At 41.3% G+C, this 15212-nt stretch overlaps 1 protein-coding gene across 3 annotated transcripts; it reads left to right on the top strand.

Annotated features, from left to right (window-relative positions):
• The first annotated feature begins 12197 nt into the window (after window positions 1-12197).
• On the top strand, window positions 12198-14561 carry LOC147639343 (zinc-ribbon domain protein). Of its 3 annotated transcripts, none has more exons than XM_086790252.1 (2): window positions 12198-12315; window positions 12711-13573. In XM_086790252.1, exon 2 carries the CDS (start codon window positions 12744-12746, stop codon window positions 13092-13094), a length of 351 nt encoding a protein of 116 aa, XP_086646378.1. In that variant the 5' UTR covers window positions 12198-12315; window positions 12711-12743; the 3' UTR covers window positions 13095-13573. The 3 variants fall into 3 exon arrangements, with proteins under 3 accessions (XP_086646378.1, XP_086646369.1, XP_086646362.1); XM_086790243.1 differs by lacking the exon at window positions 12198-12315 and adding an exon at window positions 14413-14561 and having other exon boundaries at window positions 12711-13121; XM_086790236.1 differs by lacking the exon at window positions 12198-12315 and having other exon boundaries at window positions 12711-13121; window positions 13430-13573.
• Window positions 14562-15212: the final 651 nt, after the last annotated feature.

Here is a 15212-nt window from a genome sequence, read left to right as displayed (position 1 = left end):
AGTGACATTTGCGCAGACAGGGTAAGTGGATTTTAAAAATGAAGACATTTCTTCTTGACCATACTCTATGCTAGGTGGTGGTGGGTGACTAAGCTTATGAGTCTTAATAAATTCCCTTAAGTCTGGAATTTCTTCTTCGTTTATACTAGGGTACTATATATGGGTAGTATCAAAATTGTATTGTACAATTGTCATCATGGCTTCTAAATGTTTGTAAATATTATTGTAGAGTTTTAGAATGCCATAATGGTGATATAGAGTAAACTCACAAAGGTTTAGATGTTGGTGAGTGTTATAGACCTCTAACCAGTCGGTGAGTTAGACCCATTGGTAACTTTGTGTTACGACTTCGTAGTTGGTGGGCGTCATCTGGAACAAACAGGTCTAATTTTTTGACACTGTTGTCTAGAATTTCAGAGTTTTGGAGCACGTGTGACACCAACTACGAAGGTTTAAGAGACGATAGGGCGGAGGGGATAGAAAAAGATATCTTGAGGGTTAGTTAATACTAAGTCACCTCTCAAAACACTCGTAATTATTGTGGGGTCAACATCTCTTTCAGTATTTTGTTTGATTAAAGTTAGTTCACCTAGGCCTATATCTTCAGCAAGGTTTATATCATATTGAAGCAAAGAGAGGGTTAGTGTAGACAAAAACATAGAAAGAGTTTGAGGAGGGACCCGAGGAGTTACTGGCAATTGTCCCAACTCGGAGGCACGCTCAATGAGGAGACGAAGGTCATCGCTCGACTTTGGCCTTTGACTTCTTTCTTGTAATGCTAACTGGCGGTCAAGCTCTTTGCAGGTGGGAGTCCGTGTTGCTAAATAAGGAGGTTAGAAATGGTTGTTTCTTGGACCATCTCTGCAACATCTAAGTCCTCAAATCTTCTTGTGGTAATTTCTTGGGCCCGCTGGGACCTTGCTTCGCTTTCTTGAGCTGCAATAATCTCGTGAGTCTTTGGGCTGCCAGGGACTGAGTGTCTTGGAGCTATTGGGTGAGCAGTGTCATTGTTTCTTGGTGCGCCAGCTCTTTTTTGTGTGCTTCTGCCTGGCTTGCGCTTATGGTTTCATTGAGGGCTCCAATTTTTTTTACATGAGCCTTATTGGTTAGTTCTTATTCTTGCTATAGGCGATTTGCTCTTTCCTCCTCTGCTTTGAGCTATGCTATGCTATATTAGTAGCATAATTTGGTTTTGTAGCACCTCTTCCTTAGCCCTGGAATTTTCCTGGAAGACTTGTGTTTGTTGCTCATGTAATGTTGTGATTTCTTTTGTGTGATTTACCTCTTTCTGGAGTTGTTCCTTTGCTTATCTAGCTTGGCATTGAGATCAGCATTCTCTTTTATCTTTTGGACTATGGTTTGGCTTAACACAAGGTTATTACCTTCTAGGGATGTGTATCTCTTTTCCAGCTCTTTTGCAACGTGCAAGCTTTTCATAATAACTTCCCTGTGTGTTGATTCTGCTACCTCAAGGTTTTCCTGTAATTTTTGCACTTGTGTTGATGTGTCCTTGACTTGCTTTTTGAGAGTTCACTATTACGGTCATGGAGCATATGGGTGGTGAGGAGATGGCATCGCCAAACTTTTTGCTCCTACTCCCTTAGTGTATCGGTCCCCGATTCTGTTTCCAGCCTAGTTAATGGTTGATTGAGGAGCTCGTCCAGTCTCTCGACAGTCTCTTGCAAGAATTGTTAGTAGTCGAAGTTGTGCAAGGATGCAAGCTATGGTAGCCCTTCTTCATTTTCCAATCGTCTTGGCTTGCTTGGACTTGATGGCTCTGGAGATCTTTGGCGTTTTCTTTCTTCCCTAGGTCCCTCAGCTGCTGCTGGTGTCTGGGCCATGGCTGCTTCTTCACTTCTTGTTTCTTTAGCTTGCATGAGTGTGGCAGATTTTGGAGCTATTTCAATTGGTGTGTCTGCCAGCACGGAGTCCTTGAGAGGAGATAATGCAGTAAATATATGCTGGGTAGGGTTGGCTAGGGGAGTAAGGTGTTGGTGAGTGAAGATGTTTTCCTTATTGCTTCTTGTGTGGTAGAAAAAAATTGTGAGAAATTGGTTGTGATGTTGTGTATGTTTGTGGTAGAGTGGTTTTAGGATAAGACTTCACTGTTTGTTCTTGGTAATTTTGATATTCGCATCATTGAAACCACCAATGTAAATGAGCAGGTTGGTGTGTTGTTTTCTTTCTTTTTTAAAAATTCATAAAAATCAAAAACATAAGGGACCATTGACTGTGCCAAGAATTTGCATTTCATTCCTTAGGAGTGGCACAATCGATTTGGTATCAATTGGATAAGTATTACACACCCAAGATCACAAACTTTCAACATGGGAAGTTCCACGTGAAAGTGCAAAAAATCCGTTCACGCGTGTGAACCATTTCCCGCAGTTTCTCGTCGAAATCGCTCACAAAATTAGTGCTGCAATTAACGTCGAAAATCATGGGATTGCCTTTCTAAAAATAGAAAACCTTATCCTAACACCTCTGACACCGCGAAGTTTGCTGAAATTTTTGAGCATGTGAAAGTTCAATAAAACGTTCACGATGTGAAACATTTAAAGTCATTCACAACGTGAAACCCTTACTGGTTCACGACGTGAACATTCTTTGCAAATTCACGGGTTGGCCAAATCCAATGATTAGACAGACCGAGGCCACGAGGGTCAATTAAGGAGGGTAGCCTATCTCAAAAAGAAGGGATCTAACCCGAAAGGTAAAAAATTTTGAGCACATGAAAGTGTAGGATACTGTTCATGCCGTGAACCATTTCTTGCATTTTCCCGGCTTTTGAATTAGAGCAATAGAGTCGAAAGCAAAATCAAAATTGGGTTGACAAATATCTCATCAAATCCTACATACATGCACTTAAGATGTGGAAAACTCATCGGAGAGACGATCTTACGCTTACGATAGTGCATCGAATCACCCAGGATCTTCCTATCAAAGAAGTGTGGGGTTAGGACATTGTGCAAGCACACACCTGAGTGTTTTAAGAAACCTAACCACCGTTAAAACTAGTAGCGAAGAGTCCATGGAAGAAGGGCTGAGGTACGTTGGGTTTGGGGAAGAGAAGAAACCACCCTCCCCAACCAGATCCAATGGTATCATTTGATATCGCCCGGGGATTTTTTGGTCTCCAAACCAGTTATATGAAGAAGCATAATCTACGGGCATGGGTTCGTCAGCCAACGCTGGACTCGGTCCACGATAAGAAGTGCCATTCCAAACGTCGAATTCTAGGCTGTCGAATACCGGCACCCCTCGAATAAGATGAGACATAGAAAGTGCGGTTAGGATGGGTCAAATATTCTTCCCCACCATAGAGGAAGTAGAGTTAGACCTCAAACGGAGTGAGGTGGAAAGATAACTATGACAATTGAGCTTAAGGAAACAAGAGTTGATACTTGTAGGATGAGAGTTGAGCAAAAGGAAATGGGAGTTTTTAACCTACTCCAATCATGAGGGAAGGAACCAAAAATAGTTATGGGTAGAAGTGAGGGAGAGATTCCAAACTTGAAACCAATAAACAAGGAATCCAGAACGGAGGAAGGTTTTACAACCATAGAAGAAGAGGGTAACCTAGCAAGCATAGCAGGTGAAGTAAAGGAACGACTCTACACCAAAAAGGATATTGAGCAAATGATCAATAACCCTACATTTCTACAAGACATGGAACTCCTGATTTTGTAAAGATGTACGGAGGCGACTAATGGGGAGTCACTCCAAGGTACCACGGGCTGGACCATCCCATGGACCCGAAATACCTAGAAGAGCCAATACAGGAAGGGGACGAGGTCTAGGAAGCGGGGGAGCAATTCTTCAAAGGCCTAGGATAGATCCAACCATGGACCTTAATGTAGCCACAAGGGTGCAGACCTGCTAAATATGGTGGCAGAGATGAACCGGGGGATGGTCAGAGAACTAGGCACTGCTCTAGAATCCCGACCTTCCCAGATGAAGCCCCATATCATTTCAAAACTTGTCCAAAAGTTCTATGGGAATAGGGATCCCATCCAACATGTTGAGATTTTCGAATCCACATATAAAACCTGCGGGCCGGTCAATGACGTGACAATGATACATGCCTTCTCACTGACCTTGGAAGGAAAAGCTCATCAATGGTTCCGAACCCTTAAGCTTGAGGATAAGGTTAACTTCACAAGGATAAAGAATGTTTTTGTGCCCAGTTTTGCCCGAAGTGGTGACAGATGGAGCCCTATGGCATAATTACATAATATCAAACAAAAGGAAGATGAGTCGGTGAGAGACTATGTTTCTCGTCTGAAGCACTTAAATTCAAGGTGCAAACGTCGGGAAAGGTTAACTAATGATCAGTTGTTGCCTTGTTTCCAGAGGGGGGTTAGAGACCATAAAATGCATGATTACTTGGTACTAGCCCGACCGACCTGTTACTCTTGATGCATGCTGCAAACTGGCAATCAAATATGAAGACAATATTTTAGAATTGCTGCACAACCAAAAGATGTTAAAACATCTTCAACAACTACGACTTCGCGTGTCTCGAGCCACCAAGAAATTGGAACTCAAAGCAAGTAATTCGGAAACATGACGGTGGATGAGCTCAGTAATGCCATATTAGAGAAGTTGAAAGTCGAGGGAAGAGAAACATCTGGGCATGGGCATAATCAGCTTTGTCCCTGCAGGGAATTGGTGTGGTGCTCAATGTGCAGATTAAATCACACCACCACCGAGTGTCCATAGTTAAGAGCAAGGCCATTACTCTATTGTGCTCACTGTGTAAAATTAGGAAACCATGACACTTCAATGTGTAGATATCCAAGGTTTCAAAATGTTGCACAGCTACCAGCACTTAGAGCCCCATTGGCTTTATCAGCGCCACCTGCACAGATCACCGCTACTGTTGGACAACCCAACTCTTCCTACTTACCTAGGGGGATGTTCCGGGTACAAGACGCTTCACCTTTGCCGCCACCAGTTCTACTACCACAACCACCACATGCTAAGATCAATCAAGTATTGATCAAAGAGCCATCAGAAGATGTTGACATGGTGCGAGAAATAGAACTTAGCAGAGAGTACTACGAGGAAACGGTTGAGGTTACACCAGAATACTACGTCCTATAAAATAACACGCCAGTACGTGTGTTCCAAACCACGGTACAATGGAAGGGCAAGGACATGAACTCGAATATGAGAAGAGGACCGCTACAATGGAAGGGCAAGGACATGAACTCGAATATGAGAAGAGGACCGCTACAATGCTTTGGCTGTGCGGAGGGCCACATCGAGTAGCTGAGTGCCCAAACAAGAATATGAGTCATACACATTAACCACAATAAGTGGCGGCTTCACCCAATGACATGCCAGTGCTCACCTGTACTAAATGTGGTATTGACCATTTGATCAAGGATTGTCCATACTGAGCAAGTGGCTCTGCTTCTACTACCAATCACGCCACCATCTGGACCATTAGTGTACAATCTGGGAAGAGCACACCACTCAATGTCCTAAACAAGAGCTCAAGCTCAAGACAAGGGACGAAATCGAGCGGATGTGACTAATTCCAGAACTGGCCGCAGGAGAAGAGTGAAAAAAGTAGATAAGGGCGACACAAGGGTCACAATCCAAGACGGATCTGAAGAAGATACAATTGATACTGGATCCACCCAATCGAAGGGGAAGAGGGGTGTCAAGGGATCAATCATAGAGGATTAGATCAGGAAAAGCAAGAAGAGCAACCAACAACACCTAAGGGAGTCGGTGAATATCCCAATGTCGACAAGGAAATAAGGAAGCTCAAAGAGGCCAAGGCCTTAGTTGAAGAGTACCAATGGCTTCATGAAGCCAAGCTGAGGGCCAACAACAAGCTGAGGGCCAACCGAGTAAGGGATACAATTTATCCATGAAACGAGCCAACCCGGGATAGGGAATTGGACGTGCCAACCCCAATTCTAGAAGGAACAGTCCCAAGCAAACACACTGTCCAGAATGTTTGAGGAAAATGGGTTGGAGGAGTCCATCCATTCCTTCCCTATGGAAGAATACGAGACACCTACATGGGAAGAACCCTCTATCTCCAAAGAACCCAGAGACATAGGAAGTCTCGCGGCTATGCTATCCATGCCTGTCCAAATGCCATTGAGGCAACTATTCCGCAATTCACCGACCCTATGGATAGATGTAAAAGAATGGGTAGAGGGCGGGGACTAAAGCCATCCGATACTATAGATGAGACTCTGCCACCCCCGGTAGAAAGAACCTTGAGGCATACAAGGAAAACTCGAGTCGTTAAGATACCAGTTAACCAACTGGGATGCTACTACGAAAGCGACGACACAAATGCTACCATTCCAATTCATCATAATGGGTACCAAGCATTGGCTATCCTGGGTGGTGGGACGGGGGTTAGCATCATTACAAAATGTTACTGGGAAAACTGGGGGAAACTCGAACTAAAAAGAGCAGATTTGATCGTTAAAATGGCTGACGGGACAGCTTCGAGGCCCATTGGGCTTCTGGAGAATGTTAAATTCAGACTTTTTTATGTTTCACTATCATCATAAATTCGTGGTCATGGACTTCATGCGCCAACCTGATACATATGACATAATATTGGGGTGACCCTTCATGAGGGAATCCAAATTGGTGCATGATTGGGCCTTGGATCACATGTATGTATGTAGGGATTCTCAAATCTTAAAGATTGATCTGAGAGCATGGAAAGCACACCCCATGGAGGGGCAGTTGTTTTGGTAACGATTCGGTCACAACGGAACAAACCACTTCTATACAGATATGCCAACCCTCGGAGGGAAATTTCAAGGATGAGGAGGGAATGAAAATGTATGCATCACTTCCTCCTCCAGACTTCAGTGAAAACTGGATGCATGTGTTGGATACCATTGATGTAATGCAGCCCAGAGGAACCCAATATTTGGAATCTAGAACCGTCCTTATGACCTCTATCTACATGGTTAACTGGCAGATCATGGATGAGGAATCAAGAGGGGATACATCAAGTACAGAAGGTACTATAGCATGAAGCCGTACCAGTGCTCAACGCCTTAGACGATGGCAGAAATAGAAATGATATATAGCTCGACGAAATGCCCTATTTACGAAGAAAACCCACGAATACCCAGTGGCCAAGATACCTTGAGGCCACTAAGATGCATGATGAGTTCTCAAAGGATTGGGGCGAGGAGTTGAGTAAGATATCGTTGGAGGGAAGGCACAAAGAGAAAGTCGTCCTTCAAGAGCTAGATGAACCCAAGCTTACAAAAGATGGGCGCCGAAAATGCAATAAAGCCCTAGCAGAGGCAGAACGTGAGGCTAAAAAGATCATGGCTAAAGCCAAAAGTGACAATGGGGAAGACAAGCCAGGCTTGCTTTCAGTACCCGACCACTTCAAGAACTACACTATTGAGACGAATGCAAGGTGGTCCAACCAGACAGCTACAAGGGTGAAAGAGGATGGGCTGTCCACATCGTACGATGGCCCGGCAGAAGTTAAGGAGGTGGATATTGTGGGACCAGGGGAAGAAGCTCGGCCCGTATACATTGCTAAAGATTTAACTTCGGTTGAAGCAGAAGAGCTTATTGCTCTCCTCAAAGAATTTAAGGATTGTTTCGCGTGGAATTACAAGGAGATGAAGGGGGTACTACCTTGAGGTGGTACAACATAACGATTCCAATCATGGAAGGATCGAGACCAACCAGGCAGAAACCATACCAGATGAATCCTAAGTATGCGACAATTGTAAAGGAGGAAATTGACAAGCTCATTGCTGTGGATTTCATCTATGAAATTGAACATACGGATTGGTTGTCACCAATCATCATAGTGCCAAAAAAGAATGGGAAGCTTAGGGTATGTGTTGATCTTAAAAAGGTTAATGATGCAGCCATTAGGAAAGATCATTATCCATTGCCTTATACAGAACACATTTTGGTTGGAAAGAGTGGTTGGGAGAGAAGTGTACAGCTTCTTGGATGGATTCTCCGGCTACAATCAGGTGTCCATAGCACTAGAGGACCAGCACAAGCAACTTTCAACACAATGTGGGGGACATTTGCATACAAGGTTATGCCGTTCAGCCTCATAAATGCCCTAGCAACCTTTTAACGATTGATGTGCACAGCCAAGGACTACTTGCAAAAGTTGTTGGAGGTATTCATTGACAATCTATGTGCACACTCTCGATGGGTAGACCATCTGGCCTGCTTAAGGAAAGTGTTCGAGTGATGTCGATTGTATCATATATCACTGAACCCCTTAAAGTGTCAGTTTTGGGTCAAGCATGGTGTGATATTGGGATACATTATCTCAAAGAATGGTATATCTACTGACGATAGCAAGGTCAAACTGATATTGGAGCTGCCACCGCCTACCAACTACAAAGGAGTGCAAAGGTTTATGGGTCATGTGGGGTATTATCGCGACACTTCATAACTTTTTATGCTGAGATAGCCAGACCTTTGTACAAGCTTCTCATTGTCTTTGAGTGGATTGAGGAGTGTCAAGAAGCATATGATCGTCTGAAGCAAGCATTGGCAAGCGCGCTAATTCTACGACCCCCCAATTGGGATCTCATATTTCACGTGCACATTGATGCATTAAATTTTGCCATTGGTTGCATACTAGCCAATTTTTAAGGACTATCCAGTTTGCTTCGCGTAGTCGTCGTCAGTTGAAAGATGCAGAGGTGAATTACACCACCATAGAGAGAGAAGGATTTGCCATGGTTTACGTTGTCAAGAAATATCGACATTACCTCTTGGCCAACAAATTCGTATTTTTCGTGGACCATCAAGCCTTACTATACTTACTAAATAAACCTTGCACCACGGGGAGAATCACACGATGGCTACTATTGTTATTGGAATTTGACTTTACAGTTGATGAAAAAAAGGTGCCTCCTTCATGAGCCCTTTCCCTCCTTACTGAGGTGTCAAAATTTGATTTTTTTACTAATAAACGTTAATTTTTAACTAATAAACCCAGTACTTGGTCAACTCGTCATCTTATGTGAGCATTTACTCAATTTTTGGGGTATTTTCTTTCATTCTTTGTATTTTTGTCATCCCAACACTTGGATTAATCCTATTGGCCATTTGGAACCTTATTTGGACCTTAATTATTTTTTTTTGAAAATGTGGACCCTTAGGCTAAGGCCTCTTATACACATATTCAATTGATTTCTTATACACATTGGAAAATTCTTTTTGAACTTTTGTTTTAGGAGAATTCATCTTAGATATTAGGAGAAACTTTGTATCAAAAATTATCTCAATTTTATATTACTTCTCTCTAGAACATTTTCTCTCTCTAGGCTAAAATTTCTTGTATTCTAAATTAGGGGATGATTACCGAGACTGAAGGGGAGGTTCTTACACCTTTACATCTCAAAAGCTGGAGGGAGGAATCTTGAAGGGGAGGTTCTTACACCTTTACATCTCAAAAGCTAGAGAGAGGAATCTTACACATCCTTTTTCCTCTTTATGTCAGCAACTAGCCACCCCGAATCGGGTCTCAACCAAACCACCACCTCCAAGAGACTCTAAAGAAATATGTCTTCTCCACATCTCTCCTCTGCTAATCCCCCTTTTGTCTTACTTCCTCTCATGTTTTTCTACATATTTGTTGCCTCTTTGTTGCCTCTTTACTCCTACCAATCCCCTCTTTTGTCTTCCTTCCTCTCATTATTTGTTGCCTCTTTCCTCCTACTACTCCTGAAGGAATAGGTCTTCTCCACATCTACCACCTCTTTCCTCCTGTTAGTCACAAAACAATAAGTCTTCTCCACATCTATATTGCCTCTTTCCTCTTGCTTTTCCCGAAGTAGTAAGTCTTCTCCACATCTTCCCTCCTAGTCCACCCTTCATCTTCCTTCCTCTCATCTCTTTCTGCATATGTTGCCTCTTTCCCCTAGCTATCCTCTTTTTCCAATCAATCTCTTGCATAATAAACAATCCGCTTACATTGATAATAAGCATTTCAGAAGGAAGATATCACAAACGATTATCGTAAGTAGTATCCATGATCCATGTCAACATCAACATTAGTTGGGATAGGGTGATCCATTTTCCAAAGAACCCATATCTTCACATCCAATTCCATGATCAAAAACTTATCTAGGACACTTTAACAATAAGGGAATAAAGGCATACTCACTAGGATACTTCAATATATCTTCTCATTCAACACCATAATCACTAGGATGGTTCAATAGCAAATAAATAAAGGCATGTAGTACTACGTCACCATGTGGCATGTCTCCATCTCATATTCTTTTAAATTTTTCTATTAAGATTATTTAAAAAATTTATAAATTTGGCTTGTGAGCTACAATTTCCATCTTCCACTCAAGGACCCTTTACATGTTTCATAATTTGGCTTGTGAGCTATAACTTCCTTCCACTTCAAGAACCCTTTACACATGTTTCATACAGTTTTACTTAATATATATGCGAGTTTAGATTATCCAACCTTATTTCATTGTGAAGAAGATTACATTTCATCAAAAATGGTAAAGTTTGATTTTGCAATGTTTATTATGAATTTTTTTGTAAACCTGTAATGAAATTGCTAGCATACGAAGCAAATAAATTTGGTATTTAAAGGTGATTATCAATGCAACATCGCCTCACCTTGAAGACCTAGTTCAACAAATTTTACATAGCCATCTTCGTTAGTCTACACCATATAGATTCGTTTAATAGTCATGGAAACATAAAGCTTAGATTATGTAGAGTGAATATGGCAAAATATCAAAGTGTAAAAATGGCTCTTAGAAATAGGTAGCCCTGAAGACTAGTGTCGATATACTTAAGGAGGATCTCAAGGAATGCTTTCTTTCATAGTGCTTCTTGTAACTCGTGTCAGTAATATATCCCATGACTAAGAATGTTACTTGTGTAGGCTACCTTAATAAGTGCTTTTATGCTTATTTGTAGTGTGTTGCTTTCATATTTATTTTGTAATTTTTTTTCCTTAATACAACATTTGTAGTTTTGAAATGTTGCTTGATATGGTCTAATATAGAACACTTTAAACAACATGAAAAAGGTGAGAGAACACTTCCTTTGTGCCTTACAATTTTTTAATAAGTTAAACGCAACATGAATAGCTAAACAACATAAGCAAGCAATCTTTATACCTTTCATGACTTGATATTTCCAAAAAGTCAGATGTCAAAAAAGAGAGAGGATATCCTTGCATAAAATTGTATGCTTTAGCAATCTAGAAGGCAAATTAAAAAAGTACATACATTTAAGCTTGAGTTGGGCTAAAATTATTGTCTAATAGAACACTCCAAACAACATGAAAATTATCATCATGCCTTGCTAGGGGTAGAGGCGTGTATTGGAAGAAGATAAGAAGGATGAAAGTTGAAATACTTTATTGCCTTTTAGCAAGAAAATTTCCCAAAAGTAAGCTCTTGGGTTCCTTGAAGTATTTCCTAAGCAACATGAACGAGCTTTATACCTATTGTGACTTGATCATTCTAGAATGCCAAATGCAAAAAAATGAATATCCTTGTGTAAAATCATATGCTTTAGCAATCTAAAAGGCAAAGCTTACATTAAAGCTTGAGTTTAGCTTGTATACTAACAAACTTGAAACTTTCTTTTCAAACTATTCCATGTCAATAAAATGAGAAAGATGTGGGAAGGCATCTACCAAGTGTGGAGTGGGAGTTACTACAATACTACAATGATACTTTTTTTTGAAATTGTTTCTTAAGGATATAGTTTCTTTAAATTTCTAGCGTTAATTACGATGGTTGCACAAAAGTATTTAAATATAGATGATTGCCTGCTACTAAATAATTTACAACGTCTTGAGTCTTGCACCAAAAGTCATATATATATTTTACATTTCAAATAGACACATTCTAAGATGTTCCTTCTTTTGTTGTCCATGCATACTTGTCTAATTGATGAGTTGTAACTCATTGATGAAGTTTCAACCACTTTCCTTGGCACTTAAGAGAGGTGTTGGCCATGTATTTTGGACAATCAAATTTGGCTAGTTTATCAATAAAAGGGATTTACGTGCATAGTTAGTCCATGAATTGTGGGATGTGCACAACTTTAGTAGCTATGGCTCTCATTATGCTAGGCATGACTTATTTCTTAATAAAGGCAGAGATATTTGCATAAATTAAAAGCATGAGGTATAACTTCATCTTTATGGATGGCATACAATGAGGTTTCCTTTTAAAGTCATGCTAGAACACCACGTTTCCTCATTGATAAAATCTCTTCCAGACTTCTTGGTTGTTGTAGTCCTTCTCATTGTTTGATTTTATCCTTATATTCGGTACCAAGGTGAGCTAATTGGACACATCAAAAGAATGATTGAATGTCTAATCTTTGCATTAGAGTCAATGTCAATGTTCCGCATTAATCAAACACCCTCAAAATTTCAGGCTTTGTAAGTTGATTCAGCATAAGTCGAACAACCATGTCGATTTATGTAAGAAATTTTACTTGATGTCTAAATTAAGATCATACATTCCTCTAGGTTGTGTGTCATTCTTTGCCAAAAAAAAAAGAAAAATGAAAGCTCTAGCAAAATGCAAAATGCTCACAATGATTAGTAGGGGACATGCATCAAATGTAGAGTTTTATGTTATAATTAATTTTGTTTTAATTAAGTTTTTTAAAAAAACTAAAAACACTTGGAAGATGGTGGATTATATAAATTCGTGCATATGGTGCAGAGGGTCAGAGGAGCTCCGCCTCTCCACATAGCCATGTTCTTCTTCTTTCTGGGCGGCATGCGGCAGCAGGTGACGGAGATCCTGCAGAGGGACGTCGGGCAATGTCTCCGATGCGGCTACCCAGCCAATCTCGTCAACTACGATACCGTGCTGGAGCTCTTCTTCGTGCCCGTCTGGCGATGGCCTGCGAAGCAGCCCGCCCTTCACTGCACCAACTGCGGCTTCCTGATGCCCACCGGACGCTTCGAGGCCTTGCCGGACAAACCCCACTCACGGTCGCCCGAAGCGGCCGCAGGCGGCAACAGGCCGTGTTGGTCCTGCTCTCGCCCTCTGGAGCACTCCTTCAAGTTCTGCCCTGACTGCGGTGCGCGCCAAGATTTCTGAGAAAAAATTCCTACAACCCGTGCTCAGGTACCTTGGATAGTTTCTCTGCATATGCCCTAGGTCATACAGATTGTTGCACTTTCATCACAGTTTCTCCTCAATGGTGACATTTTTACTCCAAGCAAACCCTTACCATAGCTGGCTGTTCGGCATGTATGTAGAATCATGATGGCATGCGTGTCACCAGTAGAATCGCCATGGCATGCATTGAATATTTCATAGCTTCTCCTCACTGTTGGGCAAGAAAACCCTTACCATAGCTGGCATATACATAGAATCATCATGGCATGCATTATAGACATCATAGCTCTTTTCTTCAATGTTGGCATGTACAGAGAAACATAGCCCTAACGCGAAAGCTGGCTGCTCTCAAAGACGGTGTGCATATACGCATCCAAAACCCTAACCCTTGTAATACCAGCAGTTTTTGGGCTGCAAAAATCATCACAACAAATAATTTCAGCAAATATATTTGTGGTTTTGAGTTTCTGAATTGCTATATCTTCTCTGTTTTGGTTAAATCTGGACATTTCCTAGCAAACACTGCAGTTTTTTTGGTTTTTTGTTTTTTGGTTTTTTTTTTTTTGGGGGGGGGGGGGGTGATGAACTATCATGTTGTAGCATGTATTCTCTGTTTTGCTTAAATCTCGATATTTCTTAGCAAATACTGATGTTTTTAATTCGGGAGTGATGAGTTATCATTTTGTAGCATGTATTTGCCACGTGTTTTAGCTTCTTGTACGCTTACAAAGAAGATTCTTATTGTTGTTGTGCTAGGGATTGTCCAAGCTAATGAATGCTTGCTATTGCTATGTGAGTGTATGTCTGTTGAATTGAGTAATGAGTTACCATAGGCAGGTAATTTGCCTTACGTGGATCACTATGGCAGTGACATGAATCTTAATATCTGCTCAGGGTGGATGACCCGCTTGTACTGCAGTCCTAGGTAAGGAAACATCCTGCCCATGAAGCACATAGTGGCTCTATAGATGGACAGTGCACAAAAGAGGTTGTATCTTGGCTACACAAAAAATGGCGAGCTTACTGTGCTAGTACATTTGTACAACCGGTCTCCTGATGTGTTTTGCTGTCGTTAGGGTCACTTTCACATCTGATAGCAGTGGCTACATAGCGCTGCTATTAAGCTCTTTCACATCTGAGAGCATGGGTTACTGACAACCTCTCTGCTATAACAATTTGCATTTTCCTTACAAATTCTCATTGTTTTTCCTTTTGTGTGCATGCAAACTTCTTGCAATGCACTCTCATCAATGGGTTGTTTGATTTCAAAAGCAAATAATCTTGTGCCCGTCAGCAGGTTGGGATGTGAGCCGAGGTACCTGCAGGCTGCTGCATATTACATACGTGTCTGTCACTTGGAAGTGAAACTTGAGTAATGCGTAGAGCGTGTGTCAACAGAAGTGATTTATTTTACTTATCAAACAATGCAAGAATCATGAACACCAGGAATGATAAACACAAACGTTCACAATGCTCAAGACACCTCCAGTGGGTCCCAATGGCTGGGACGGCTCCATTCTATAAGTATTTGCTTTATTTGTTATGAAAATGGAGTTATAAAAGGGGCTGAACTGTGATATCTTCCTTGTGTTCTCAAACAATGCAAGAATTATAAACACCAGGAATGAAAAACATTCACGATGCTCAGGACACCTCGCCGGGATGGCTCCCTCCCTTCTGAAGTATTTACTTTATTTTATATGAAAATGGAGTTCCAAAAGGGGCTGAACTGCGATACCTTACTTGTGTTTGCAGCTAATAATAGGTCAGGAACTCGAAAGAAACTCCTGATGTGGACTGAACTGAACAATCACCAAAATGCTGTCATTTAGAGGGTTTTCACTGCTTGACTCTACCTTGGAGAGTTTCAGGCTTTCAGGGGGTTGTACTTGGGCTCTCAGGGTTCTTGAAAACGCGACAATTGCAGGGCGATTGCTGGCTGCAAATTATTCTTTGCATTTTCTTCATTTTCTCTCGTAAGTGAGGGAGCTGTTAAATCTTTTGATCTTCTTGGTTTTTCCTTTGTCTTTTCTATTCTGGGCTTCTATTTCCGTTTTGTTAATCACTCCAAACTTTCCAGTCATCAGATACACATTC

The sequence above is a fragment of the Cibotium barometz genome, chromosome 4, assembly GCF_041138505.1.
Source record: "Cibotium barometz isolate CiBa-2024 chromosome 4, ASM4113850v1, whole genome shotgun sequence".
In the NCBI taxonomy this organism is placed as follows: Eukaryota; Viridiplantae; Streptophyta; class Polypodiopsida; order Cyatheales; family Cibotiaceae; genus Cibotium; species Cibotium barometz.
Note: the sequence above shows the minus strand (reverse complement) of the source record. Positions and strands in the feature narration are given on the sequence as shown.

Coding starts and splice junctions, on each gene's coding strand:
- LOC147639343 (XM_086790243.1), top strand. CDS start 12,744: ATGTTCTTCTTCTTTCTGGGCGGCATGCGGCAGCAGGTGACGGAGATC.